The sequence below is a fragment of the Penicillium cosmopolitanum genome (assembly GCF_028827165.1).
Source record: "Penicillium cosmopolitanum strain IBT 29677 chromosome Unknown utg000012l:1.0-3308103.0:1.0-3310761.0, whole genome shotgun sequence".
Classification (NCBI taxonomy): Eukaryota; Fungi; Ascomycota; class Eurotiomycetes; order Eurotiales; family Aspergillaceae; genus Penicillium; species Penicillium cosmopolitanum.
This window is the reverse complement of record NW_026622682.1, coordinates 510,475-538,152: the sequence shown is the minus strand read 5'-3', so window position 1 is coordinate 538,152 and position 27,678 is coordinate 510,475. Positions and strand designations below refer to the sequence as shown.

The following is a 27,678-nucleotide window of genomic DNA, read 5'->3' as shown; positions in this document are numbered from 1 at the left end:
GATATGAGGAGAATGGGGGTCCCCAATCGCAGACAAGCGTTATTATCGTCTGGCGTAATCCTTAGGGTTTATCGGGGTGGGAGATTATGGGACCTATTACCTATTGCCCGTTCTTGGTGTTGGGTAATTCAGAGTTGTCATGACCTGGCCTACTCGACAAATCAACGGTGGGCGAAACGGCATGAAAGACCGCTTTAATATATCATATGTTGTTATTATTAAAAAATGCTTCAATTAGACGTACTATTAGTATTATTTAGAGCAACTCTCATCGCCGCAGCCCATGAAAATTAGCTTGCGCGTCATGCTATGAATATAATCAAAGACCAAATTTCAGCTTTTCTCGGCAACATCGAACGTGATTTCATATTCAGCCTGTCTCACATGGGTGAGTATTGCCCCGCAGGATGACCGCATACAACTTGAAGCCACAAAGACAGTCGACGGTCGCCCAGTACGAGATTACTCTGTGTAATGCTCTACCTTCCTCTGAATTTACTCTCCATTCCCTACCACATTTAAATTTGCAGATGAGGACATTATCTCCATCACGATGTTAAGCAATATAAAGCATTTCGGAATTATGACATTCAGGATATAGTCTTTTATTTGAACAGAATATATATCTTTCGCTAGCGAAATGTATCCTCGAATCACATCAGGGCAAGAAATTGCTCTCCTTGCCTGAAGCCCATAAACCAACTTGAAACTCATAATTCATGGTGAGCATATTAAAGCTCGCAGGCACTCTGATCATGCTGAATCATTTGTCTACGGGTACCTCCGAAATTGCAAAAAGACCCAGACCCGCCTGTCAGCCGCCGAGGAAATCGGTCTGCAGCTTGTCAGCCGGCGGCTTCTTGGCATCTTGATCATTTGTAGTTTAATCGACAACTCGAAATGACACGCGACAAATGACACGCGACAGGGAGAACATATGAAAAGATTAATCGATATTAGACAATTTTCTTGTTTCAGGAACTGTCAATAGCTTCACATATTTTTCAGAAAGTAGAAACGAGTCAGGTTTCTCGAGATTGGCTGAACGCGGATTCCCGAGGAGCTTGTAAATCGAAGCCAGCCGCCAAGATTTCAATGTCATGCAATTCTAAGCTTAGTTTAACGATCGTCCCAAACAATGCTCTGAAATCGTCGCTTGGCATGTTCTTCAAGAATTATTGCAGTTGTCCAGCGCTGCAGTCGCCCAGCCTAGGGAAACATATTGCAGTTGAATACGATGAGTCTGGATGGAGAGTAACTTGAACCCCGAGGTCGGCGACCAGGTCTCCTCGCCAATAAAGGACAAAACGAAGGCACAGTCATCTCGAAATGCAACTCCACATCGTTTCATGCCTTTCTAGAAGGCTTCGTCGGGCGGGCTACTATCATTATATACATCTTGGCAAATGCAGCCATACTAGCTGACTACTTCGTCGGGCACAAGCTGAGGACGAGGATCGGAAGCACAAGTCCAATTTGAAGCACGAATACAGAATTTTCAATCAATCTCTTGGTGTATAAATACCTACCATCCACTGCGTCTTGTTTCTCTATCAACAACGAGCTCATTACTCTTCTATCAAGTCCAGCAATTACTTTCAAGAAATCTACATTCTTCAAAATGTCTGAAAGCGAAGTGTCCACCTCGTCTACCAGCTTCGTCAACGGAGCCACCTATTCCATCAAGGTATCAGGATCCGGTGCTTTGAGCGTCGTTCCCGGTAAATACAACGATCATGAAGTCCACATGCGAATCTGGGAAAAGGCCCGCAATCAGCTTTGGCGCGCAGAAGCCAATAATGATGGATTTGGATTTCGCAACGCTAGTACCGGCAAGCTCTTGGGCGTGAACAAGAACGGGGATATTTCTTGTGATGCAAGTGACCTGAATAGTTGGGAGAGATTCAAGTTCGAGGGTGCCGGCTCGGGCTCGCTCTTCTCTCTCATCTACAATGGTTCTCAGCAGTATCTTTACCAGCCTGGTCAGTGGGACTCGCTTCAGGTTACTGAGCACAGATCGCTTGCTGCTAATATCACCGTTACGCGGGAATAATGTGAGTTTGATGACTGAAGTACGATCGAAGATATGGCGATTGATAATCTTCTTCAGGGCATTCCCATCTCATCGAAGTTGTTGGCCATTCCAACGCATTAGCTGGCATGTTTGATAAACGACTTGAATGTGGTGCAATTCTCATTGCGGTCCGAGTCTCACTATGACAACCGCAAACACCACCTGATTCTCCGGTGTCGAATGTTCAAAGCCTATGATATGATCTCTGATCCTGATAGAGTCTTGTATTTAAGATGTCTTTGCGAGTAATCGAAGTCGAGAAATTTATAATTGTCCGAAAAATGTTGTATTGTAACCCGATTCAAAGCTAGAGCTGGAAAACAAAAAAAAAGTTGGTTTATCGAGAGGATTTCACGGGAGACGACTGTCGTCAGGGGCCCTGGAAAGACACTCCGACGCAAATATGCATGAAGGGTATTTGAAAATCGCAAGTAATTTGAATCGATGTCGCACGCCCAAACTCTGGGCAACATTTCTCGACGGTCTCGGGCTGTCGTTTCTGACCAGGCGGCTTTACTCAGCAGTACAAGATGACGCGGAGGGCGCAGAAAACCGAAGAAGACCCGCCATATATTCCCCAATTACTTGACCCATTAGGTCATATCCACTTGGAGTAAGATGAAGTCCATCATCGAAAATCCTGTTCTGGAACTCCTTCGAAGCGGAATGGTAGGGAATTGCAGCGTGAAGGTCGAAGGCAAAACTCAACGAAAGTTAGCATGGGATTCGCACATTGTTAAGTCAGGTGTCGGCTCACAATCCATCTTCCTGGTGGGCAAGTATCAAGCGGTTGACCTCATTACGTTTCTTATCTATGCATGCAAATTTCGCCGCACACTCAGGGATAGTCAAAGCAAGTACCTTTGCACCCGAGGTTAGCGCCATCATCCAAGACTTTTTCAGACCAGCATAAATATCCTCAGATGATTTGCCATAGCCAATATCGCTGTCGGTGGGTTTGGCATCAGTAATCACGTGACTTTGGCACTGGAGAAATAGACAAAGACGTACTTTGTCCCACCGAGGAAGATGACCCAGTCATAACGCTTTTTGATCGTCTGTTCTGATATACGGGAGACGAACGAGCCCGGGGAACAAACTAGATCGCCTGGAAGACCGGCCACATCTGTTGTGATCTCCGTGGTAGGAAGCACTGGCTGGAGGATTTCTTTGAGCTTTTCGGCGTATGGGTGGTAATGTTCGCCATAATTGTAGTAGCCAGCAGTGAGGGAGTTGCCGAAGCACAATATTGAGAGTTTTTCGGCCATTTTAGATGCAAATGAAACAAGCGAGTGTTGGGAGTTTGGAGTAGAGAGAACAATGCGTGGAGTGGAGTGAGAGATGGGAGGGGCAGCGTAATCTCCGCCGTGACTGCAGAGCCGCACCATTAATATATCGGTGCCTTAGTGCCTTGCTGCCTTGGTAAACATGGCAAGCTAGTGTAAGAGCCGAGTTCTGATTTATCACTGGAACCTAGGAAGCTATCTAAACCTTGGAACATCGAGATTCTCGATTAACTCGGTTGCAAGATAGTTTCACCCTAGTAAGCCTTGCTATAAACCTGCATACCCTGCCCCTTTTCCCATTTTCGGCCCAACTCTACACCATAGATCCGGCCCGGAGCATGATCGCCACTTTCTAAACGTTTGGAGTGATTGGATCACCCTTGGAGCGAATTAAGGTGAGCCATGATAATCCCCATCGGTCCACATCCGCAGTACGAAAAACCACCTCATGCATCAGGGTTGTCCTACGGTTGGGTTGCGTACACTTGGAGCATCCGAAGAATTTCCCAAAGTCATTAAGCGACGCTGGTCGGACAGAGGCCTTGTCCTAAACCCGAGGGTGCGAATTATTGTACACAACTCCGCGACGATCATTGCCCTCGGCCTTTCGCCAACTTCCGAACAACCCCAGACTCCGAAGACAAGGGTGAAATGTTATACATGAATGTTCCATGGGTCCCTATTCGTTGCTTCTAATTTCTCTAAGAGTCTCGGGGTTGAATACATCATGATCGACTTATATTTTTCCCTTGAATACTAGTATTGTTCAAGTTGAACTTGAACTTGAATCGCCCTGCCAGCGGAGTTAATATGTGGTATTGTAGTACAAGTATTATATATTTCATGGTGGTGTAGGTCCGAGATTAAAGTATTCACTGCCTAGGTGAGCTGTGCCCAGTTTGAGTCATACCTAGATCAATATGTAGCTTGAGTTATAAAGTTACCAACTATGAGGTCAAAGAGGTATTCCTATTCAAGATTTTTACTCAGGATCGCGTCGGTTATAGGAGTGTCAGTCACCGACATGCAGGGTTGCACTGCAGACCCCGCACGACACTATGATTTTTGATAGTATAAATAACCAACCCTTGGACTCACAAAATTCAAGCTTCAGCTATTGAAGTGTTGAAAAAGCAATGATATCGTTTGAAATGTTGCAACAAATTAATGTCGAATTTTTTGTCTGCAATGTTTTAGCCTTTGTGCTATACTTGACAGGAATACTATTCCTTGTAAGTTCTCTACACCCCGTGCAACACATTTAGCGCTAGGATTAATATTTTATTATCTAGAGATTTGTATACAAAGTTTTGAGTAATCCTCTTAACAGGCTTCCGGGGCCTATATCTTCCAAGTGTACCAATTTGATTCACGACTATTACTCGCTAAAGGGCCAACTTCCTTACTATGTCCATTCTTTGCATGAAAAATATGGTAATCAGAACGCGAAACAAGCCCTGGAGCCAACCCGAAGAGCTTTCTTTGCTGACCGTTGATTGACAGGCCCTATCGTACGAATCAGCCAGACTCAAGTTGATATCTGTGACGCGTATGCAGTGAGAGAGATCCACAAGACGCACACCAAATTCTACAAGACAGTGTTTTACCGCCAGCTCGTTTCGGTGAACGTTGACACAATGTTCAGCACCCCTGACCCACATCTCCACGGTTCTCGTCGTCGACTGCTTGCGTCCCCAATTTCTGACTCGGCACTATCCCATCTCTTGCCGCAGATTTCCAATCGAATTGAGTATGCAATTCAACGCATCTCAGAGGAGATGATAAGCCGGGGTGCCGCGGATGTTTTTAAATGGTGGTTGTTCATGGCGACCGATATCATTGGAGAGTTGACCTTTGGAGATTCATTTAAAATGCTCGAGGCAGGTAATGTAAGTTGTTCTTCTCGAGCCAAAGGCTTCATCTCGAGCAATGTTGACTTTTTAGCCGACTCAATATTCCAAAGATTTGGAGATGATCGCTTGTCTTCAACCCATTCGAACAACCTTTCCATCCTCGTCAGACTTGGGGCTTACCTACCACTTCCTATCTTCAGAAAGACGGCAGCAGCCGGCAAGCGAATCGGACTATACGCACAGCAGTCAATTCAACGATATAAAAAACACCTTGAGGAGAATCCGGAGAATCCTAAGCCAACATTGTTTACAAAGATCTTTGACATTGGGAAGAGTGGCCTCAGCGAGTCCGAGATACGAAGTGAGGCGCAGGGCTATATTGTTGCCGGTAGCGATACCACGGCTGTTACTTTGACCTATCTCATTTATTCCGTCTGCAAGGACCATCAGGTAAGAACAAAACTTTTGGAAGAGCTGTCTACTTTAAATGAGCCAGTAACAGACAAGGATCTTCGCAATCTGTCTTATCTGGATAATATCATTACCGAAACACTACGTCTACATACTGCTGTACCTTTTGGATTGCCTCGAGCTGTGCCGCCAGAGGGTGCACACTTCAATGGTTATTTCCTTCCTGGCGGTGTGACGGTATCCACACAGTCATTTAGCCTCCATCGTGACCCGGCCATCTTTCCAGAACCAGGGAGGTAAGGCAGTTGCACCACTACCCGGATTTGCGATTGAAATCGCTGATGATAAAACAGATTCAAACCGGAACGATGGCAAAATACGAGCAAGGAAATGAAAGACATATCAATCCCATTTGGGGGCGGATCACGGAGTGGGTTTTCATGTGACTTTAGCTTAATATCTTAAAAGAGATATTGCTAACTTGATGTTCAACAGTCTGCATCGGAATGCATCTTGCCCGTATCGAGCTTCGTCTCGCTACTGCTTTGTTCTTTCGTCGATTTCCAAAGGCTCGCGTGTCTGAAAAAGAAGGAATGAGTGATGAGGATATGCATATGAAGTGCTTTTTCCTAATGGCTCCAGAGGGCCACCGGTGTCTGATTGAGGTGTAATGAGGATGTACAATACTTAAGTCCGGATTCATCGCATGGTTTCACCGACGAAGGAATGCAATCAGCTTGAACCTAAATCTTAGTTTAGAGGAAGGAAACCCAATGTAACCGATTAATTTCAAAGATACCTAGAAAAAGCTGAAGTTGCCGACTTCTGATGTTGCTCTGCAAGTTGATCGCGCCAATCGTCTCCATTTTCACCACCAATCATTACATCTAGCTCTCTCAATATTTCATTACTGACATCCGTCCATGAACCGAATTCCGCCTGGCCTTCGATCTGCGATAAAGGTGTGATGTCAAATCGATGACCCGCCCATCTACCTCGAGCAACATTATCACATCGACCGATCTTCTCAGCGGCATCCGACCACGAAATCCGTGAAACCAAAATTTCCGCAAAGCCTAAAACGTCAATCTGAGGTCCATGCATGAACTCGCACCTGAGCGCAATTGCTTCTCCTCTCACAAACTCCTTTGTAGTGAGGTTGCGTAGAATCCATGTCTGGTCGCGAGGGTAAAATTCGAGAATCTCGGGCTTCAGTCCCATCATGATCTCGACACGGTCAACCTCGGGCATCGGGTAGTGCGACTCGTAGTCAAGGAACGACTTTTGCAATTTCTGTGAGAGCGATGGCCCTCCGACCCTTTTGTATGAATTCTTTATAGAGAACGAATTCAAACCGTAGACCTGGTTCAACTCCCTTACCTCGGCCTCTTGTTCCGGAGTGAGCAAACCAGATGGATATTTGCTTGGGTCACACCGATCGTCTATGCAGATAATAGGCTCACCGGCCCAGGGCGCAAGGGAGCGAACGATGTGCTCCTCAATACACAAGAGCCCAACTGCCCAGAAATATCGACTGCTGAGACTGAAGTGCAGCACATCCATCACGTCATCTAAAAAGGCGAATATTCTGCAATGGATTTCAGACGGCATGTTTGATAGTGATCTGACGCGAGAGAAATCTCCTAGGTGAAGAACTTCATGCATATCGTGATGATCGATTCGGGCGGCTTTGCTGGAATGATTTTGTGGTAGTGCGCTTTTTCGCGACCGTTTTGTGCAAGCCAGGTCGCCTTCTTCATCTTCAACATTTTCACCGGGAAGAACATCTAGGCCCTCGTGACTAATTCGTATAATCAGTGAGACTCGGATGAATTGACCAGATTATGCGGATCACTAACCTATGCACACTCACGGGCAATGCTAACAATGGCACGAGCCCGGTCGCACTGCCGGATACTAAACCCTCGATAAGTTGACCGATGCATCCCGTCATCTCCCTGCGACCAGGTGCAATTACTCGCCAATTTTGACTCATATTCTTTGGGGTTTGATCTGAAAATGGTGGACGGCCATATTGATAATTTTGGCAACGAGGAAGTATTCGGCTGATGTCAAAGTCGCCGGGGTCCACGGTGGTCACGTCAAGTATACGTATTCACTGGTCACTAAAACTGTGCTCAAAATGTACTTGAATCCCTCGTCTTGGCAAGTTTTAGGGCAATGGAATATATTCTTTATAGATTGATCAAATGCTAAATGAGAGCCCGCCATTGGCAGAAATAATGCTCCCAGTACACCAGCCAAATTCGGGATTGCAAATAGTCGCAATGAGACCAGCAATCTCACTGGTATACGCTGGCCGTCCTCCGAACCTAGCACCATGCTCCACGATCTCTGGTATGTCAAGATCCTCCCGCGCAGGGCCAGGGGTGTAAGAGGATTCCATCGCGCAATATTCTCCTTGATATCATCCGGCGCGACTAAATATTGCCCAGTAGCTACAGCTCCCGGGTTGACCGAGTTCACGGTCGCATTTTCTGCAAGCTCGCGAGCCCACACACGAGTCATAGCTTCAATCGCGCCCTTGTTCTAGAGTAAAGTGTTGTATGTTCTGTGCCCACTTTCGAATTGATGCTGGAAACAAGTATTATGCGTCCCGTGCGATCGCCAGAGTGTCATTTCAATCGCAATGGCAACGAGCAAGGGCGCTACTTCTGTTTTTCTTATGCGAATCTTGGTGAAGAAGTGGCATAAAATATTCCTTTGGTTCTGGACAATCAGCATCTTGTTGCTCGGCGTCCTTGGGTGCATTGCTGTGATGGCACAATGTACCCCCATTGAATCACTTTGGGATTCCAAGGTACCACAAGAAAGTTGCTCTATAGATTTGGTGACTCTTTCATACGCGATATGCAGTATGTTCCCAAATGCTCTTCCCCTTAACAAAGAGCTTTCTCACCGATGCCAAATCATAGGTTGGTCCGCCGTCATGGATTTTGTTCTTGCCATTTCCCCATGGTTTGCCCTTTGGGGATTGAACATGAAGTTCAAAGAAAAAGTCAACATCTGTCTATCGCTGAGTCTGGGAATTATGTCGGTCATCCCTCTGACGACCTTCCGCTCAATCTTCACGGGCTCCGGGCTGTTTTATCTTCCTATACTAACTTCAAACTAGTGCCTGTATTTGTGGAACAACGGGTCTTGATGCTCAAGCTGTCTCAGACGACTATCTTTGTAAGTCGATGTTCCTCTCTGCCTCCTTGCCAAGCATTTCCAGTGTTCTAATAGAAGTACAGATGCCGTGACTGAATCTTGTATCTGGACCAACTCCGAAATTACCCTCACGATCATCTGTGTCAGCATACCTCCCCTACGCCCCTTATACCGATCCATACGCGGCGACAATTCCTCAAATGACGCCTCGCAATACAACCATATCAGCCCATATTCCGCTCAGAAACTCAGTGCAGAAAAGAGCCAGCGCCCTGACTATGCGCTGGAGTCGTTGACGACCACCACTGTGCATGGAAAGACGAATGGCAACGACAGATTCACAGGGCCATCGTCAGGAATTGAGGGCCTTGACACGCGTCATATCTTAAAAGATCAGATATACGAAACAAATGCCATTCATCAGACCACGGAGGTGGATCTGTCTTATGAAGATAGAAAGGGAAACGACGTCGTGGCTGTACCTGTCAAAGCAAGACAGCATATTTGATACCAGTTCAATATAACTTGAGACCTAGACATGGAGCCAGGCAAAATACTAGAGAATAGCACATTGGCGCGTTAAAACCCTAATTTTAGCGCTAATCCCTTTCCTCAATTTTCTTTTGGTAGCCACTGATGATATAGTACTACCCCCCCCCAATTCTGAAGCCAGAGGTTATCCTACTAGTATTTACGAATGCGACTCCACGTCCTCTACTAAACACTGGAATTGAGGCGTTAGTGCCACGGGTGTTCAGCAAAGTCTCCATCGCTACATATTGCAGATTACTAGTTCTTAATCAGGCTTTGGGTCTCGGGGATCAATTTCCAAGGTCGAACCCTAGTTCATACCGCTCTGGATAGCCTCTTGTCACAACAGAAGCCACAAGACCAACTTTTGCTTCTCCTTCCGCCCGTACATTTGTTTCAAGTCTTGGCCAGCCCCCGGAAATATATGAACGAGTTGAAAATGAGATCAACTACCTCCGAGTGGCGGTAAAAATACCCGCTGTAACATCTGCCACAGACATAAAACCATCAAACCGGTGATATATGGAAAATGGCTAGGAGAGAGACATAGAGTGAGAGAGTGTGTGCGTATGAGTGAGGTAAGAACGGAAAGATGATATGACATTTACGCATGTCCACCTGAGTAACCTTATCTTCGGGGCAGTGGCAGATCTGAGAAACAATTCAAATAACCCTTGATCTATATACTGCTTCCACCCCACAACCCATCCAGTCCCGATCTAGTGCATGTGTACTTAGCACTTGCTGCCATTGCTGCAAGACTGGTCACACTTGTAAGTTCCAATCCAGTTATCATCTCCATATACATCCAGCCCCAACAACCATCCATTAAGTACTTGGTGAAGATAATCCAGGTTTTGGGGCACGCCATTTGACTGTCCCTCGGAGGAGCAGGGATAATCCTCTGTGAGTCCCTTGTTGTCGTTCAGTCCATTACCAGCCACAAACCATCCGTTATACGCGCCAAAAGCCTGGATCGCATTTCCGCCATTCGATTTGATCTGATCCTGAAGATAGTTTGTGCCGGCATCGACGTTGTCCTGAATCGAGTCGGTGCACTCGCCGTTGGGATAGTTGGCACAAGAGACCTGCATCAATCCGGGGTTGGCCCACCGGCATCAGCATTGCAGGAGGATTCCTGCATTGCGATAACGGCTAGAATGACGGGATCGACGTTGTACTTTGAACCGGCGCTTTGGAAGTACTGGTCGTACTGCTTGCAGGAAGATCCGATACCGCCGTAGAAAGTATCTAGCGAGATGTGGTAGATGTCTTCGAGTGCAAGGAACGGCGGCTTCCAACCGCCGTCGGTAATACCGGTATTTAGCCAATCTTCGGATCTATGAAGACGGTTAACAAGCTTGAGCAACCGTGAGGTATTTTGAAGAATATCTTCAAGAATATTTCATACCCATTGGGTCCAGTATTCGAAGTGACTTCGTCGGTTGCACCGTCGGCCTTAGGGTTTGAACCAACGCCAGGGTTTGCAGACTGGGCATTTGCCAGCGCAGCGGCCAATGCGACGAGAGTAGCTGTCTTAAAAATAGTCATGGTATATATTATAACTTGCAGAGATGCAGGATCTTGGAGTCCAATGAAATGATGTCGTAACCTTGGAATGATAATATATTGTAAGACTTTAAGAGGAAATTCTTGAATTATATACCACTCGGGGCAAGTTGGTCCTTCAATTGCCACTCATCAGCCACGTCGCATGTTCTTCTATTTCAAAAGCAAAATCTGAAGCAGCGAGAGAGAGCTGAAACAAGTTACTGCACTATTTCTATCGTAGGCAGTTTCTATAAAGGGTAAGCTGAGGGCAATGCTCACTCATGTGGCTGATGGTCTGCGAGATACCAGTTTCCAAAAAGAGACATTGATAGATTCTATGCAGAACAGGATAATCTAATCACTTCACTCAGGGTCCAGAAATTGGGGTCCAATTTCTCTATATCGCAATGATTGTCGCATAAACGTCTGCTAATTTGGAGCTTGCAACCTTGCAAGCTGTTCTTATTGGAGGGATGACACATGGGGCTGTGCGGGATCATTACCCCGTGGGTCCTGAGTCCAATCAAGGCACGCAGAGGAACATTGTGAAACAGGGGTAAAATCTAACTCGAAAAGCGCCCGTCGGCAGGCTCGTTGATTAATGTTAGCTTGAATTGCTGTGCAACTAAACTACCACATACGTGCGTATGTCTCTCTGCGGCACCTACTTATACCGCGAACCAGTCTAAACTGGAGCTCCAGCAGACCCAGCAAAACGTTTGACTCATTCGAAGGTGACTGTAATCTACCGTACGTAGTAGAGGGGTAGAAAGATCTAGTATGATCCATTATCTATGGTACAATCTATGCTAAGGAGGGGACGCAGATCAGGTGATTTGCTCCTCGAGTAGTCGTCATTTCGAAGAACTCGTCGTCTTCAACAAGAAACCGAGGTCTAGAACGGGAAGGTCAGGGTATGAAAGGAGACAGAAGTGCAGAACCTTTCGAAACAGAATGACAAGGTACAGAGGGGGGTGAGCATCTCGAAGCACCCGTCGGCCTCGACAGACTCGTGAACTAGTCATCTGCAACATCCCCTGTAAGTGACGGAGGGACCACCGTACTAGCACCAGTCATATCTCATTCAAAAAGGCAACATTCCAGGTCCAATGTTTTAGCACACGACCCATGTTCTCCTTTAAATTTAGCTTGGCGAAGTTCGTTGCGCTGTTATCAGGGATCGTGTACAGCGGCCTGGGAGATATCCTTGGCAGGCTGACCACAATATCTTTTGTAGGATTCGTGATCATCGTAGAGAATCCTAGGATAGCATCAATATTGCTGTCTCCTGTCAGTTAGTATGGCCTTGCTAGACGCTTATGGGCAAACACACATCTCTCTTTTCTGGGCCAACGTATGGGTGAAGAACGCGACAATTCTCCATACTGGCACCACTTGCCATTCAATGCCCCCATGTGCTCAACAAAATTACCAACCCCAGGGGTATATTGAGGTGTATCACCACTTCAAATATAATATAGTGATTGTGTCTTATATTATAATACTCAAGGTAGCATACCCATAACAAAAAACGGTTTCTATACCAAAAACACTGGGCGATGGCCCAGGTTGGTACCCTGGTTCTTCCTGAAATCCAAGTGGTATTCATGCTGTAGACTTTGCTTGAAAGAATGGTCCTTACCAAGGTTTAAAGGAGATGTCTGCCATCGGTTGCAGCTCGACCATTCATAAAGAAAATATCCTGTAACACGATGGCAAATTTCACCCTGAAAAGTCTCAATTAGCTCATAACCAACAATATTGATAGCCAGCTGGCTTATATCTTCCAATCTGAGCAGGCATCCAAGCTGGACAGGAGCGAGAGGTTCATAGATCACCGCAACCAATTATGCATGAATATGGAGGAAAGATCAGTGGTCATATCAATGGGGGTCGCCACTTCAGTGTCAGAAATGAAATCTGGACAAACTATGAAGAAGCGAAAGGTACCAGAGAGAACTTTTGACGCGAGGAGGTAAGGCAACAGCAAAAGGTGGTTGGAGACTGATAGGGCTGGCCGCCGGTTTTCGATGCATCAAATCCAACGGATCTCGCTGAGCCGGCGGCTCTCATTGGATCTCTCATGTGCATCACGCGTATGTAGGGTGTGTGCGTTTCTAATCTCGTATGACAAACATGCCTCTTCGGAGCTAAGCCACCAATTGATCAAGGGGCTAGGACCTCACAACGGCTTCTTGCCTTTCCCTTAACCAAATGCATGGTTCATTGGTAGAAGATAGCACCATCGAAACTTTTTTTTCAATGTGGAAAGGGGCTAGTCCGGTCCAAGCATGTATTAGGAGAATATTCCCAAAAATAGTGAAAGAACTAACCTCAATGAGAGCGCTTTAGTCCTGGTTCTTCGATAGCCGGATTCCGAGTCGCTGAATTAGGTTTTTTGTACTCCGTAGGGCATAGTGATGCCTCTAGCACACAAATCCACGATATCCATCTCGATCCGAGCAGATCATAGACGGAATAGATCACATTTCGGATATCGAGCGACAGGCTACTCCGTCTTCCGTCCCACGGAGGGGCATCCACAAATAAAAGATAGAAATGGATTACTTGTGTGGACCAATCTGAGACTTTTGACAAAGAACCCCCCCATAACTGATGGGGTCCGCTTTCTCGATATTCTCAGGGTCTTGACCATTTGTCGAAGCTGACCCACGGGCACGGGATGGAATGGAGTTGATAATTGAGAGGCGGGCCACACCGTGCTGGTCGTGTTGCGACCGTATTGTAGAAAGTTCTCCGAGTGGGATCCATATCCATCCCCGCTTATTGCTGACTGGGAAGTGCCAATGTGGGCCACGGCAGGATCGAAATGACAGTGGAGTTCATATCTTCAGGCACGGTGTTCCCCCCTGAAAAGCCGAGGTCCACACGTTCGCAGGGTCTATTTTGGTGGCTTGCACCATCGCCAGCCCAGGGCATAGTTTGTTTTTAAATTTGATGTATCTACAATCATGCACCAGCTCTTGCAGATGTGATCTGGTACCGGACTGCAGCTCTTGGCCTCATTTTCATGGATTGAGGAAAGGGGTAGGCGAGAGTTGGGGGGCGAGAGCTGGGGGCCAGGCTGTGGTCCATGTGTGCCGCATGGCTAATTTGATTCTTCTCTGCATTTGCTGCATATGACAGTGGCCCCGGATTTTCCTGCTTACATTTCCTCAAGCTCAGGCCGACCGCCACCGAATGCAAGGAACCACCAAGGCGAAAAGGACGAGGCTTCTCGGGAGGCGTAATAAGCGGTCTGCTTGGTACCCCTGTCGCGTCTGGGCGCGAACCGCGGGGCTCACAACCTGAGCTATCGGACGTGGGAACCACGGAGTATTGATTTGTATGTAGTACTCCGTACTGGTGGTACATCGAGGAAGTACCAGTTTTGGGACGGGCGGAGTACAGAGTATTTGAGAGGCATTTTATCGGCCCCAGTCAATATACCTCGAAGCCATTGCCTGTAACTTTGTGTCATCAAGCCGGTTAGCACAACCCCTGAACAAGGCAGCGCCGTCACGAGCGCAAAAACAAGAGATGATGGGGCAGTGAACCACACTAGCAGGCCGAGGACTGTGGTCTGCGAGTGGGATCAATCACAGAATGCGCTACCAAAGCTAGTGGCTCGGGGGTGGGGCGTGCATTGCATATAGAGTTTTATTATCCAAGCTAGTTCGAAGAGACGCAGCCGAACTTGTCAACAAAGGTGATGAGTAACAGGGGCACGCCAATCAGAAAGCTCTAGTTGGGCGAATGGACCGGCCTCGTCGTATACCGGTACCCTTTCTTGCCTGCTTGGCAGTCTTCTTTCCATGAGGATCGACATCGACTCCCCTTTTCCGACAGTGCAAGCGTGGAGGTCCGGACGCTTTGGCAATACTTCCTCGACCTACATTATCTGACGAATTTCCCTTTCTTCTCTCTCTGCAACTGCTTCGTTCCTTTAGGCCTTGTCCCACTGTCACTCTTTTTTGCTGTTCTCAGCGTCCATTCTTTTCTAACAAGATATCAATCACGTCTTTCAATTCTTTACGCAAATCTACGTTCTTTTCGACAAGATGAAGCAGACTATTATCCCTTCCCTCGTGGCCCTGGCTGCCTCCTGCTCCGTGAGTAGAAACATGTCCCATTGATCTGCAATATAATGCATGAATAGCTAATCAATTGGTTTGGTTTACAGGGCGTTATGGCCACTGATGAGCTCATCAGCGTCCCCGTTGGTCTCTGCGCCGCTATCCTCGGTGATGCCGAGTGCAAGCAGACCTCCAGCTCTAACGGACTGATCAATGTCCCCGTTAACGGCTGCGTTGCTGCTCTTGGTAAGGCCAAGTGTGACCAGGCCTCGACCTCCAGCGGCGAGGGCTCTCTGATCAACGTCCCTATCAATGTCTGCCTGGCTGTTCTCGGCGAGGCTCACTGCCAGCAGAGCTCCAACGACAACGGTGGTCTGATCAACATCCCCATCAACCTGTGCCTTGCTGTTCTCGGCGAGGTTGACTGCAAGGATGGATCCAGCACCTCCGCTGCCACCACCACCCCCTGTGACACCGAGACCAGTGAGATCGTGCACTCCACCGTCATCCCCGGTGCCTCTACCACTCAGGCCTCCGTCCCTGCCACTACTACTCCCTGTGACACCGAGACCAGCGAGGTTGTCCACTCCACTGTGATCCCCGGTGCCTCTGGCACTGGCTCTTCTCCTGTTGCTCCTACCACCACCCCCTGTGACACCGAGACCAGCGCCATCGTCAGCTCCACCGTCATCCCCGGTGCCACTGGCTCTGGTCCTTCCGGCCCTGCTGGCCCTGCTCCCACTGGCCCTGCTTCCTCTGGCTACCCCGGATCTCCCTCTGGTGTCTCCCCTGGTCACTCTTCCGCCTCCGGCTCTAAGCCCGCCGTCACTGTGACCTCTACCCGTTACCAGACTGTCTGCCCCCTCTCCGCTGGCCCCAGCGGCTGGTCCAAGACCAGCTCCCTGCGCCGTGTGACCCCCACTGCCCCTGCCCCCATTGCCTCCGCTTCCAGCGGTGTCCCGGCACCACCGGTGCTCCCTCGGCCACCCCCACCCCCGCCTTCAACGCGGCTGGACGTGCCACCTTCTCCGGTGTTGCCGTTGTCTTCGGTGCTCTCTGCGCCTTTGCCATGCAGATCTAAATGGGGATCTAAGGTGGATTAGTCAGTGATGCGAGTAGATCCTGTCAGTGACAGTTGGCATCTCTGCCTTTTGTCTTCAATTCTTTGTCGACATTCACGTTTCCTTTCAAGCTGGACATAGTCCTTATTTTACTTCTGTTCTTAATAGGCTCAATCGGCCTCAATTCCAACAGCAATCATAATTCCATGATATATGCCTCTCGATTCTATCAGTTGCTTACGCAATTAATGTTCATGTCTATCCAAGGTGGCCTTTAGTTGCGCAATTTTGACATAAAATTTCGTTTATTCATAATATTTCTCGAGGAAATGGTTGTCGATTCTTCGGGGTTTTAGACCCCATCCTCTGTAGGACGGGCTTCCTTGGCGTAGTAGACAATCAGGCTAAATGAGAAAATTGATGAGAGTAAGAATAGCTTGATTGTCAATCACTTAGTACTTCAATTTCAATTTAGAGGTTCCAGAACTTGAAGGGCACGCCTTTGGTTATCACGCGAACCTTCACTAGTAGTCCAATCATAACGACATTCGCCGCTCTTAATTCAGCGATAGATTCGCAACGGCAACGAGCCCTTCTCGGGATTGGTATGTTAGAGTGAAGAACTTGAACTTGGGGTTGCCACACTATTCGGTAACTAGTACCTAGGTACTCCGAGTCTCTTTATTGAACTACTATCTTCAAGTTCAATTTTTTAATTCCAGTCATCAACTTGAAATATTCCAAGGTTCAAAATTTTCAAGGTATTCCTCATGGATTCCAAGGTTGCCCACTGGCAGGTACCCAGGTGCGAAGGTGAAACTTTCAGATTTTCTGACTATATTGTGGAGATACCTAGGTATATATATTCTGGGGTCCCCGGTTCCAAGGTTCCTCAACCGATTCCCGACGAGCTCCACTTTCAAGGTTGTCGAACAACCTTGGGATTCATAAGCGTCTACTAATTTAAGATCAATAAATCGTTCAAGAGAATTAAACTAGTTGTGTGACACTCTCCTCAGTTTATTTTTGGACGACTGGCGTCTCCGGGACAGCCGCTGTGGGGTAAATTCGGGGTATTAATTTCCGGCACTCGCTTAGGCGGCTGTTTCATCTCCAGAAACTTCGGTCCCTGACTCATGCATGCCAGTCCCGAGGTTCAACTTGCTCAGCAATCACTATACAAGACGGATCGACAGCAATCATATATCTACCACTCTCTTTTACCAGTAAAAACGGTATCTCCGGGTGAATATTGCCAAGTCAAGGTCTGGAGCCTGGAACCACCTAGGCACGCTCTTCAACATGCCTTCAATCACCATATCAACAGACAATCCCTTCCAGAAGCTGATCACTGAAACACAGGATGACCCGGTAGGGAAATAAAGTTATGTTTGACTAGTTTTGTGGAGACTGATCCAATCAAAATAGGCTCAATTGCAATCCTCGTACGAGAATCATCGCGTCAATCGCAACTCTCAGCAGAAAGCTATTATCCTCGCGGATGACTTTCCGGGCTGGAAGGTAGACGATATTCTTATGCGACTCGATGGGCCGAGGAAGGAAGATGACTACATTGATCCTCGCAATTGTCTGGTATTCTGGGGGCGCCCACCTTCTCCAGTACGCGACTTGATCGCGTACGTGCAAGATGAGCTGAAGGCTGTCGCACCTTGTGAGTTCAATAAACCCGTCTGACCTGAATGGAGACGCGACCTGTCCTATTCTAACCAAATTTATTTATACCAGCGCTCTGGACAATGCCCTTGCAGAACCTACACCTTACAGTACTGGAAGTCGCGCATTCCTTGGCCAAGGATGAGATTGAAGGACTTGTCCAAACTCTGAAATCTTCGACAGAAGTCACCCCGGATCAAATCTCCGAGTACCCAACGAGTCATCAGACACGTCTTCTCAAGCCCATCGTTAGCTTCGACTCCGCCGCATTGGCCCTCAGCTTTGTTCCGGCTGCTGGTGAGCCTGCAAGGGGCCAATCACGGGGTGCAAATGATGATTACAGCTACCATCATCTTCGCCGCGATATTTTTGATCTTACTCGACAGGCAAATCTTCCAGTGGCTTCTCGTTATGTTGTCCCCTCGGCGCACCTCACCATCGCTCGGTTTATCAACCATGATGGATTCCTTATCGAGGAAGGGGAGAAGGAGGGTCAAATTGACCGTTCGCGCTTGAAGGTCCTAATTGAGAAGATTGATGAGATCAACAAGAAACTCGAATCTGAGTATTGGCCTCAAGCTGATGGTACTATCCGTGAGGGTGGTGAATTTATCGTGGGAGGGGAAAGGGGCTTGACGATGAGGAGAAACCGCGTTTGGTATGGGGGTGGCGAGGACATGTAGATGGAGCCAATCCATAGAGGCTGTCGGATTTACATGGCTAAAACTTGTCATTCGAGCAAGTTTTCCCTCGAACACGCTGATTGTACAGTACTACCGATCGAAGCGGCCAATCTAGATCGCCTATATTCATAAACTCAAAGAACCTGCAGAAGCACTGGCGCATCACTTGACATATCATTGATTATTCTAGATCAACCTAGCGCTTGAAGGATCACCTCGGTCATCATTAGAGCACTTTCGTCCTCGAGCCGCCGTCCAACAAGTTGCAGACTGACAGGCATTCCATGAATAGAGTCCGCATTGTCTAGTTAATCAGTTAGCCAGGCCAAATGGAGATGGAGGGAAAGCTACTTACAACCATTCCGGATCTTCGTATCGACCTTACCCAGCGATTCGTCGCTAGGATATGCTGCATCGATGATCTTATCGGCGGACACTCCGCAGGGGAAAGAAACTGCAGGATAGTCCAGAACATTGAAAACGCCAGTATATCCGATATAGCCAAACTTTCCATTTTCAACGCCGCTGTATGGAGTCGTGGGGCCTAGTTGCATTCGAATTAGAAACCATAAGTCAAATTCCCAAGGATAAACTCACAAAGTATAGCATCAATACCGCTCGCATTCCATTGGTCTAGGTAGGCCTTGCAAATCCCGTTCCGCTCAAGTTGCAGCTGCCACATATCGTATACACCCATCTCTGTTGCTTGGGAGTACGCCTCCATCTCCGGACGGAAGGGCTCCTCTGTCGCATCAAGCAATTTACGGACTGACTTTCCACCATCCGCGACAAACATGCGACCGAGAATAGAGACAAGCTTCGAGTGCCATTTGGGATCCCAGTCGACAACTTCGTGGCCGGCTTGTCGCAGCTTTGCGACCGTCTCCTTCAGCGCTCGGGCAACTGGAGGGGTTGGTGTGACTTGCTCGTCCTGCCAGAGGACGGCGAGTTTGAGTGTTCGCTTGGGAGTCACAGTGCGCCAGGGAATTGGCAAGCACTTGGGATCGTTAACCCAGGGTTTTTGACCAACGATAGTTTTGGCCCAGAGTATAATTTCATCCAGGGATCGAGCCATGGGCCCGTTGACGCTGTTCACGGCTTCTTGACCCGCGAGGCCAGAGCGGGTTTGGAAATTGGGGAATCGGCCGGAGGATGGTCGGATGGTGAATATTCCTGTGCATGCGGCTGGGATTCGGAGCGATCCTCCTGTAGGCGATGAAAAATTAGAACACGGACCGGACGAGCTGATGTTGAAATGACTTACCGATGTCAGTTCCCACTCCAAGCCGACTTCCACCGAAGGCGATTAAAGCTGACTCTCCACCGGAAGATCCGCCGGAGGTGAGTTTGCGATTGCGAGGATTCACAGTACGACCGAAGACATTGTTGACTGACTCAGCGATCATCATGGCCGTGGGGACATTTGTTTTGACATAGAGGACAGCGCCAGCCTCAAGAAGGAGGTCGGTCAGAGTGCTGTTGTAAGTCGCCGGGTCGTTGACGAGAGAGGCAAATCCCACAGTTGAATCACAGCCGATGAGATTGAAATTGTCTTTGATTGAAATCGGGAGGCCGTGAAATGGGCCTTTGGTTCTGCCGGTTGTTCTTTGGTATTTGTCCAGTTCCTGCGCACGAGCGATAGCTTTGTCGAAGAGGATTTCGGATAGACAGTTGGTCTGTTTGATCTAGTCAGCATTTGTCGCGTATTATCGGGCAGGCGGAGAGTTGATTGAAGGGATATACCAATTGATGAGCTGCGGCTGCGGCTTTGCAAAAGACACGAGTGACTTCTTCCGATGACCAGGATCCGGTCGCTATATTGAGGAGGATCTGAGGTGCGGGGGTTGATGTTATCTCCAACTCGCGTTCAGTGAACCAGCCTGATTCTTTGGGAAATCCTGTTACATCTGCCTGTGTGTCAGGGGGTAAGATATCTGCGGTAATTACCCATTCCGTCGGAATAGATGCTTTAAGGGCGTCGCGTTTTTGAGCTGCAATAGTTTCCCAGGACATGGTTGAACCTAGTTCTCAACAATAGTAACAAGAGAGGCGAGATGGGAGTTGGCTACCCTGGGAGGGCAAAATGGAAGAACTCTTCATTTGTATCTCATCATGCGGGGTCTTTTCTTTTCGGAAAATGTGCCGTGATATCCATCTTAGTGTTTAAGTTGATAATCGTAGCGTTGTTGTCGGACTTTTCGGGATTGCAATGAAACGATTTTCAGGATATGAAATACGCGGTTAGGGGCAGAATGGCGAGTGGGTACACACTGGCTTCGCGGTACATTTCGTACTACCTTTGTTCCAATCGAATCCTTTAGCTTCTTTGGACAGCCCAAGTCCCGTAACAGACATCCAGGTGATTCAACTCCCCATCTAGCAATTGGCCGTTGCTATTCCCGTCATCCGGAGACAGATAAGATGTATAGATTAGTTTCCTAGTCCGGCAGGTTATGTATTTCTGCCAAGCTTGCCAGTGAGCGCTAATCTGAAAAGTGGAGTCATCCCCGCACTTTTTGCAGTGAGCCTCGGGCAAAGGTAGACGATCTGATCGAGATAGCAGTTTATTTTTTCTTTGATAGCAGAGGAATCTGCTGATACTCCGCAAAATCCGGTATATCAGACCGAGATTTGAAAAGATAACGGTTGGCCACTGGATTGCGGCGACCTTTTGAGTGCGGACTTGGAGAGATAACCACGGATAGATAAATAGCGCTTCCCCCGATCCACTCGACGTCAAATTTTGCCATCGTATTTTCCCCACAGCAGGGGAGTACGAATATCAACCACAATGGGCGTACTTGGCCGATTCAAGTCCTATCTGAAGGGCCATGAAAGTGTGCCTGGTGAGGCTAAACTACTTCGCAAAATTGACACGTTTATTTTGTCGTTCTGCTGCCTTTGCTACTTCGCGAATTACCTGGATCGCAGCAACCTTAACAATGCTTATGTTTCGGGAATGTGAGTCAAGAGCTTGAACGAGAAAGACCTACTATATCGTGAGAAATATACTGACGATATGTTTCGCAGGAAGGAAGAGCTCAACTTCAAAGGAAATGAACTTAATCAAATCAACACTGTTTTCACTGTTGGGTATATTGTTGGGCAGTTGCCCTCGAACCTCGCAGTGACCTATTGGCGACCGCATCTTTTCTTCCCAGCTATGATGGTGATATGGGGTGCCTTGACCATGGTAACTGCTGCAGTGCACAATCCACAGGGAATCATGGCCATTCGCTTCTTCCTAGGGTTGGCTGAGTCGAGTACTTTTGTCGGAACACATTACATTTTAGGTTCCTGGTACACAGAAAAAGAGCTGGGAAAGCGAAGTGGTATTTTCACCGCGTCGGGCCTAGCTGGAACGATGTTCGGAGGGTTTATTCAAACAGGCATTCAGTCATCCCTTAATGGCAGACACGGCCTGTCAGGGTGGCGATGGCTATTTATCGTACGTATTCTGCTTCTGGATCAAAAAGATTCATTCCAAACTGACAAACTAGATTGACGGTTTGATTACTATACCGATCGCAATCTACGGCTTTATGCTCTTCCCAGATACTCCGACAACAACGAAAGCCCCTTATCTGACCTCAGAGGAGCGTGCCATGGCCATCGCGCGTATTCCAGAATCTGCCGCCGAGAAGGTTCCTTTGAACTTTGCTTTCGCAAAACGTTTATTTACATCTTGGTATTGGTACGCATTCGTCATGTTGTGGGTTATCGCTGGAGAGACAGAATCATTCTCTACCAACGCACTGCTCGCGCTTTACATGAAGGCCCACCCGACCAATCACTATACTGTCGCCCAATTGAACAACTACCCAACCGGAATCCCAGCAGTTGGTATTATATCCACACTCTTTTGGGCGACCCTGACCGACTTTATGGGCGGCAAGCGGTATCTGGTTGGATATTTTATCGCAATGACAGGGATAGTCACATCTGTTTTGATCTTGACCCGGTTTGACGATACCGCAGTTGTCTTTGCCGCATATTATTGGGCCGGATCTGTCTACGCTTGCCAGGCTACGTTCTTTGCGTGGTGTAATGATGCCATGCGGTATCAGAATGATCGCTTCCGGTCCGTGGTCATCGCGAGTATGAACATGGGTAGCAATGCAGTGAATGCCTGGTGGATCTTACTATTTTACTCGGCCGACTTTGCACCACGATTCACCAAGGGTATGTGGGCTATGATTGGGTGCTGTATTGCTTTGGCTATCTGGACGACGGGAATCGTTCTTCTCACAGTGCGCGAGGAAAAGCACAACGAAGTTCAGGACACACATATCAGAGATTTAGATGCCAAGCAAATGGATAGTGTGAGGGAGGTATGATCTCATTTTATAGCCCCGAATAATACTTAGCATGAACAAACAGTTTTTGGATTACTAGCCAGTATTATTTTGTAGAGAAGGGAAGTCAACATTCATTGGCTATCTATTGTGATTTGGCTAGCGTGGCGGTCGATGGAAAATCCGAAGGGAAGCCACGAAGCTCTTGCATTAGCATGTTCTTATCAGCGCCTGTCAAGCGTACACGTTTGAGTGCCCCACGACCCCGCCGGTTCTCAAGACACTACTCTGTAGCCAGGTTGTTTGTGTGTGATTGTCCACTTGGGCACTTGCAATGTAAAAATAATTTGTTCCATCACGGAAGGCTGTAAATATAGTGACGCGAAGGTCGGAAACGCGATTCGAGATAGTGAAACATACCTGGGAGTTATAGTTGACGAGAACCATTCATGAAAGGAAACGCCACTAGGTTGTTCATCTACGCATGATACTACAGAACAGCATTAAACCCAATGAAGATCCGCTGATTAACAGTACAGCAAGAAGGAAGCTTAATATCATTGCGAAGGATCGAATAGTTTCCGAAAGATGCAATTCGGACTTCCGAACTGCCTCTCTCAATTAGCCCCTCCTCGCTTGATAATCAACGTCCCGCTTAGCGGGGCAAAACTATCCACTTAAGCCGCTTCCGAATCCTTGAACCATTTGGAAGAGCAACTAAGTATCGCGCGATGCGAAGCTAATTTAGCCTTTTCGGCTCCCAGCGAGGCTGACTCAAATCCTAAAAATATTATGCATCTTCTTTCTCTGACTCCCCTCTCTGAAAGGCCTGTGTACGTCTTATAATATCATCTAATCGGGTCAATTGCATTGTTTATTCAACATGGCTGAAGAAGTTTATGATTTCATTATTGTCGGTGGTAAGTTATTTCCCCAACTCAAGCCGAATTCAAATTGTAGTTCTCCTTCCAACACTAATACTAAATTTCACACAATATCCAGCCGGTCCAGCAGGATGCACCCTCGCCTCATCCCTAGCACGAACAATTGCCAAACCGCGAATCCTCCTCCTTGAAGCGGGCAGCAAAAATGACGACAAATCGCACCGCGTCGTCGGAAAGCGATGGATGACTTTCCAAGAAGAATCTATGAATTGGGGATACAAAACTACGCCCCAGGATGGGTGTGATGGGCGTGTTCTGGATTATTCCCGTGGTAAGGGGTTGGGTGGTGGGTCTGCGATTAACTTCGGGATTTATACCGTTGGTGCGAGAGATGATTATGAGTCTTGGGCGGAGATTGTGGGGGATGAGGGGTTTGGGTGGGATCAGATGCAGAGGCGTTTTAAGAGTCTTGAGACGTTTGGGTTGGGGGGTTGTGGGAGTGAAGAGGGGAGCAAGTATGGGAATCCTACTGCTGGGGATCATGGCCATGAGGGTGCGTTGAAGGTGGGGTTTGCGAAAGAGTGGGAGATGGATTTGAGACCTTTGATGGATTGTTTTGAGGAGGCGGGGCTGGAGAGAAATTTGGATCATAATTCTGGGGATCCGCTTGGTATGGGATTGTGTGTTCATTCTGCTGGGGATGGAGTGAGGAGTACGGCGAAGGATCTGCTGATTGATGGACCGGGGAATTTGGTTGTTATTACGGATACTCCCGTGCAGAGGATTCTGTTTGACGGAAAGAGGGCTGTAGGTGTTGAGACGAGAGGAAATAAATGTGGGTACATCTTGTTGATGAGCATTCTGGGTTTCTTCGCCAGTTCAAATTGGATACCATACTAATACGCCTGAGCTATCCAGTCCTTGCCTCAAAAGAAGTCATCCTATGCGCCGGATCTCTTGACTCTCCCAAAATTCTCATGCATTCAGGCATTGGCCCAGCATCGGAACTAAACAAATTCAACATCCCAATCGTCCACGACATACCTGCCATCGGTCAAGGACTAAAAGACCACTTCTTCGCACCGCTCTTGCTCTCACGAAGCCCAGAGACAAACGACCGCAACGCCTTCTTCAAGAGTGAAGCTGCCATGACCGACGCCATGACTCAATGGGAAGAAGATGGGACTGGCCCTTGGTCAAAATACGGATGCCAGCTTACGATAGGCTGGTTCAAATCCGACACCATAACCTCGACCGAAGAATTCAAAGCACTGCCCAAATCCACACGAGAATTCATGAACCGTGAAACTATCCCTCACTACGAGGTCGTCGCGGGATTCCCCATCCATCTCCTGTTTCCGGGGATGTTGTCGGATTATAGCTACACCTGTCTAGCCGTTTTCCTAATGAACGAACAATCAGTCGGCGAGGTCCGACTTCAATCGTCGAACCCGGATGACCCACTCCTCTTTGACCCAAAGATTCTATCGCACCCCTTCGACCAGCGAGCCGTGATTGATATGTATCGCCATCTACTGGAGATTTCAAAGCATCCTTCTTTCGCCAAGGATAGTCTGGCTACTATTTTGGGACCCAAGTCCGAGTCCGATGACGATATTTTGCAATTTTGGAAGGACAATATTTCTTCTTCGTGGCACATGATGGGAACGGTTAAGATGGGAAGGATTGGGGATCGTGACGTTGCGGTTGACAGTGGGTTCCGTGTTTTCGGGGTTGAAGGTTTACGCGTGGCTGATATGAGTGTCGTGCCTGTTCTTACCAACAATCATACACAGGCCACGGCGTATGTTACTGGTGCGACTTGTGCGGACGTTTTGATTAGGGAATATGAATTGGATCAGTGAGGTTCCTCAATAAAGGTCTTTATTGCTTTGGCCCTTTGAGACATTGGATCTGGCCACTCTTACGCAAAGCGAGGCCATAACCCAAGATATGGAGCGAGAGTTTGAGATATGTCAATGCATTTTCTTAGACTCATTTAATATACCATGCACTGTTATTCAGTCCACAAATTTAGAGCCCCCAAACGCATTAATAAAAGAAAAGGAAGGGGGAAAGAAAACACCACCATGTCAAGCCAAAGACATGACGTCACTTATCGCGCCGCGCACCAGTACTGAAGAGCGAAGGACGAGTTGAGAAGCCAAAAAAAGACAATATGAAAGTAAAACGAAAAAGGGATATCGAGTGACCAGCAGAACTGCACAGAGACGGAGAAAAGTGAAAATTCAGGTTAGGTCACTGGGAGGCAATTCATTGTCCGAGCGGGATGCCATGACCTTCCTGCTTTGGCACGGTAACGTCGTCCTGGTTCTCATCTCCACGCATGCGTTTGTTGGGCTGGGGTTGGGGCTGGAAATTGTTGCTCATGAAGTTGGTTTCCTCGTGTGGCTTGCGCATGAGACCAGCCGAGGCGATGCGGTTCAGCGAGTTCATGTCGTCGTTAGGATTGCCGGGGTGTTGTCCTTGGTGGGGACCAGTGGGAGCTACCATTGATCCCGAGGGCCCGCCGAGGCTGCCGGCGAGGTTGAGTTCGGGGCGCGGCTGGTTGAGATCGATGTTCGGGGGGAAGCTCGGGCACATCGGCCTGCAGGTCCATCAGGCGAGACTGCAGGGTAATGACATAGTCCCGTAAAGCGTAGTTCTCGTTAGACAGGTGTTTAAGCTGCTCGTTCTTGGCATCGATGTTCTTGACCTCATCCTCAAGTTTGCGGATGTAGGTCTCCTTCCGTTGGCGAAAAGCGCGCTATGAAGCGTGAGTGGGGACCCTTATAGATGCCAAGGCGTTTCACTTGATAGGGGATGAGTTACCTGGGCGGCGCGATTCTGGGCGGCACGCTTGGATGTTGACAGCTCGCGCTTGCCAAACCCCTTGGGCGTGTCATCTGGAGATCCTTGGTGCGGCTGAGTGGGAGTCTGCGGGGCGGCCATCATGGCGGCCCCCGAGATGGCCGGGTCAATGTTGGCTTGATCCCGCGACCCGGCCGGATTTGGCTGCAAGTGATGCTGTTGCTGTCCAGGTTGGGGCTGGGGACGCTGGCCCAGGTTGTGCTGGACAGCAAGGAGCTGGTCGTGAAGGACTAGCGGGATATCAAGTTAGTTCTCCGTTTGATAGGTTCGCGTCATTGCCAACATGGGGTTGCCACGAGATGCCCCAGCCCGCCCGGAACCGGAAATCTCCGGGGATTAAGGGGTCAGGCAAATCAATAGTCCCATCTCGTAGAAGGGTAGGAAAATGGCCCTGAGATAGCGATGTAGATCACATACCCTGATCATCATGGTCCTATATCGCGATTGTTAGCGGGAAAGATCAGGGAGAGGGGCAATGACTAGGGCGGAAGAGGCGGGACGCAGCCCGGAGCCCGACCACGCGTCAGAGCGACGGCGAGATGAGCATCCAGGAACATCGCGACAGTCTTGCGTCTTCCATCGAGCATAAATGTACTTGGCGCGGGAGACGATCTGATGACAAACGCGTCGAAGAGTGGTTGCTTACCTGAGCAGACTGCATACTGGGATGCGGCGCTGGAGCCAGCGCAGGTTGCATGGATAGCTTGGAGAAAAAAGGGGAATATAAGGAGAATAGGAAATCAGGCGACAGGACGACCAATTTCACTAATAAAAGGCCGACAGTAGGCAATCTAGAGGTGATCTTGAGATGTTGAAGCTAGAATGAGGTAAGCAGTTGGGTGGGTGATGCTGTAAGCAGAAGTTGCGAGTTATCTAAGACAGGGCGGTGGGGGATGGCAGTACTCAAAGGCAGCAGTCAAAGAGCGTATTTGATCCCCTTTGTATCCACGTATCTATGAATAATCTGTATTTATGAGTAGATGGGGCTATTCTGCCGTATATTACTCTTATTTTACAAACTCTTCATTCCCTTAAAATGAACTTGGAAACTGGATAACCTGAGCAAGTTGTGTTTGACGCGCTCGCCGCTCCAGTCACATGACCCAGTACGACGCGTTCCGTTTCAGGCCCGGAGAAAAGTTATCCCGCTATCTGCCTTATCTCCGATGATGTCATTCCCCTCGCTGCTGGCGTACCAAGGTACTCCGTCCCAAAGGTTTGGTACCTGGGACTAATGCACATAGAGATAGATCT

General features: G+C 48.1%; 12 protein-coding genes across 12 annotated transcripts; 7 read left to right on the top strand and 5 right to left on the bottom strand.

Annotated features, from left to right (window-relative positions):
- Positions 1-1,621: 1,621 nt before the first annotated feature.
- N7509_012971 (RICIN domain-containing protein) lies at positions 1,622-2,053 on the top strand (the record flags this gene model as incomplete). The annotated part of the gene is made up of 1 exon (XM_056637608.1): positions 1,622-2,053. One exon carries the CDS (start codon positions 1,622-1,624, stop codon positions 2,051-2,053), a length of 432 nt encoding a protein of 143 aa, XP_056481115.1.
- Positions 2,054-2,587: 534 nt separating this feature from the next.
- On the bottom strand, positions 2,588-3,342 carry N7509_012970 (SGNH/GDSL hydrolase family protein; the record flags this gene model as incomplete). The annotated part of the gene is made up of 3 exons (XM_056637607.1): positions 2,588-2,777; positions 2,832-3,020; positions 3,086-3,342. 3 exons carry the CDS (start codon positions 3,340-3,342, stop codon positions 2,588-2,590), a joined length of 636 nt encoding a protein of 211 aa, XP_056481114.1.
- A 1,310-nt stretch (positions 3,343-4,652) lies between these two features.
- On the top strand, positions 4,653-6,295 carry N7509_012969 (cytochrome P450; the record flags this gene model as incomplete). Its single annotated transcript, XM_056637606.1, is given in 4 exon segments — positions 4,653-4,851; positions 4,864-5,920; positions 5,978-6,054; positions 6,120-6,295. Coding segments are annotated over 4 exon segments (1,509 nt in total), but the record flags the coding sequence as incomplete, so codon positions are not given.
- Positions 6,296-6,413: 118 nt separating this feature from the next.
- N7509_012968 (F-box protein) lies at positions 6,414-7,620 on the bottom strand (the record flags this gene model as incomplete). The annotated part of the gene is made up of 2 exons (XM_056637605.1): positions 6,414-7,425; positions 7,484-7,620. The coding sequence occupies 2 exons, from the start codon at positions 7,618-7,620 to the stop codon at positions 6,414-6,416; spliced, it is 1,149 nt and encodes a 382-aa protein (XP_056481112.1).
- A 654-nt stretch (positions 7,621-8,274) lies between these two features.
- On the top strand, positions 8,275-9,306 carry N7509_012967 (uncharacterized protein; the record flags this gene model as incomplete). Its single annotated transcript, XM_056637604.1, has 4 exons — positions 8,275-8,500; positions 8,561-8,678; positions 8,761-8,819; positions 8,882-9,306. 4 exons carry the CDS (start codon positions 8,275-8,277, stop codon positions 9,304-9,306), a joined length of 828 nt encoding a protein of 275 aa, XP_056481111.1.
- Positions 9,307-10,063: 757 nt separating this feature from the next.
- Positions 10,064-10,880, bottom strand: N7509_012966 (putative extracellular soluble lytic transglycosylase; the record flags this gene model as incomplete). The annotated part of the gene is made up of 3 exons (XM_056637603.1): positions 10,064-10,417; positions 10,483-10,669; positions 10,741-10,880. The coding sequence occupies 3 exons, from the start codon at positions 10,878-10,880 to the stop codon at positions 10,064-10,066; spliced, it is 681 nt and encodes a 226-aa protein (XP_056481110.1).
- Positions 10,881-14,941: 4,061 nt separating this feature from the next.
- N7509_012965 (uncharacterized protein) lies at positions 14,942-16,037 on the top strand (the record flags this gene model as incomplete). Its single annotated transcript, XM_056637602.1, has 3 exons — positions 14,942-14,992; positions 15,064-15,867; positions 15,909-16,037. 3 exons carry the CDS (start codon positions 14,942-14,944, stop codon positions 16,035-16,037), a joined length of 984 nt encoding a protein of 327 aa, XP_056481109.1.
- Positions 16,038-17,319: 1,282 nt separating this feature from the next.
- N7509_012964 (uncharacterized protein) lies at positions 17,320-18,374 on the top strand (the record flags this gene model as incomplete). Its single annotated transcript, XM_056637601.1, has 3 exons — positions 17,320-17,388; positions 17,446-17,689; positions 17,764-18,374. The coding sequence occupies 3 exons, from the start codon at positions 17,320-17,322 to the stop codon at positions 18,372-18,374; spliced, it is 924 nt and encodes a 307-aa protein (XP_056481108.1).
- A 191-nt stretch (positions 18,375-18,565) lies between these two features.
- N7509_012963 (uncharacterized protein) lies at positions 18,566-20,387 on the bottom strand (the record flags this gene model as incomplete). The annotated part of the gene is made up of 5 exons (XM_056637600.1): positions 18,566-18,678; positions 18,730-18,918; positions 18,972-19,580; positions 19,639-20,050; positions 20,118-20,387. The coding sequence occupies 5 exons, from the start codon at positions 20,385-20,387 to the stop codon at positions 18,566-18,568; spliced, it is 1,593 nt and encodes a 530-aa protein (XP_056481107.1).
- Positions 20,388-21,165: 778 nt separating this feature from the next.
- Positions 21,166-22,711, top strand: N7509_012962 (putative MFS pantothenate transporter; the record flags this gene model as incomplete). The annotated part of the gene is made up of 3 exons (XM_056637599.1): positions 21,166-21,335; positions 21,405-21,822; positions 21,875-22,711. The coding sequence occupies 3 exons, from the start codon at positions 21,166-21,168 to the stop codon at positions 22,709-22,711; spliced, it is 1,425 nt and encodes a 474-aa protein (XP_056481106.1).
- An 841-nt stretch (positions 22,712-23,552) lies between these two features.
- N7509_012961 (GMC family oxidoreductase) lies at positions 23,553-25,418 on the top strand (the record flags this gene model as incomplete). Its single annotated transcript, XM_056637598.1, has 3 exons — positions 23,553-23,589; positions 23,672-24,388; positions 24,472-25,418. 3 exons carry the CDS (start codon positions 23,553-23,555, stop codon positions 25,416-25,418), a joined length of 1,701 nt encoding a protein of 566 aa, XP_056481105.1.
- A 409-nt stretch (positions 25,419-25,827) lies between these two features.
- Positions 25,828-26,981, bottom strand: N7509_012960 (uncharacterized protein; the record flags this gene model as incomplete). Its single annotated transcript, XM_056637597.1, has 5 exons — positions 25,828-26,118; positions 26,156-26,320; positions 26,386-26,654; positions 26,842-26,857; positions 26,925-26,981. 5 exons carry the CDS (start codon positions 26,979-26,981, stop codon positions 25,828-25,830), a joined length of 798 nt encoding a protein of 265 aa, XP_056481104.1.
- Between the last annotated feature and the right edge of the window lie 697 nt (positions 26,982-27,678).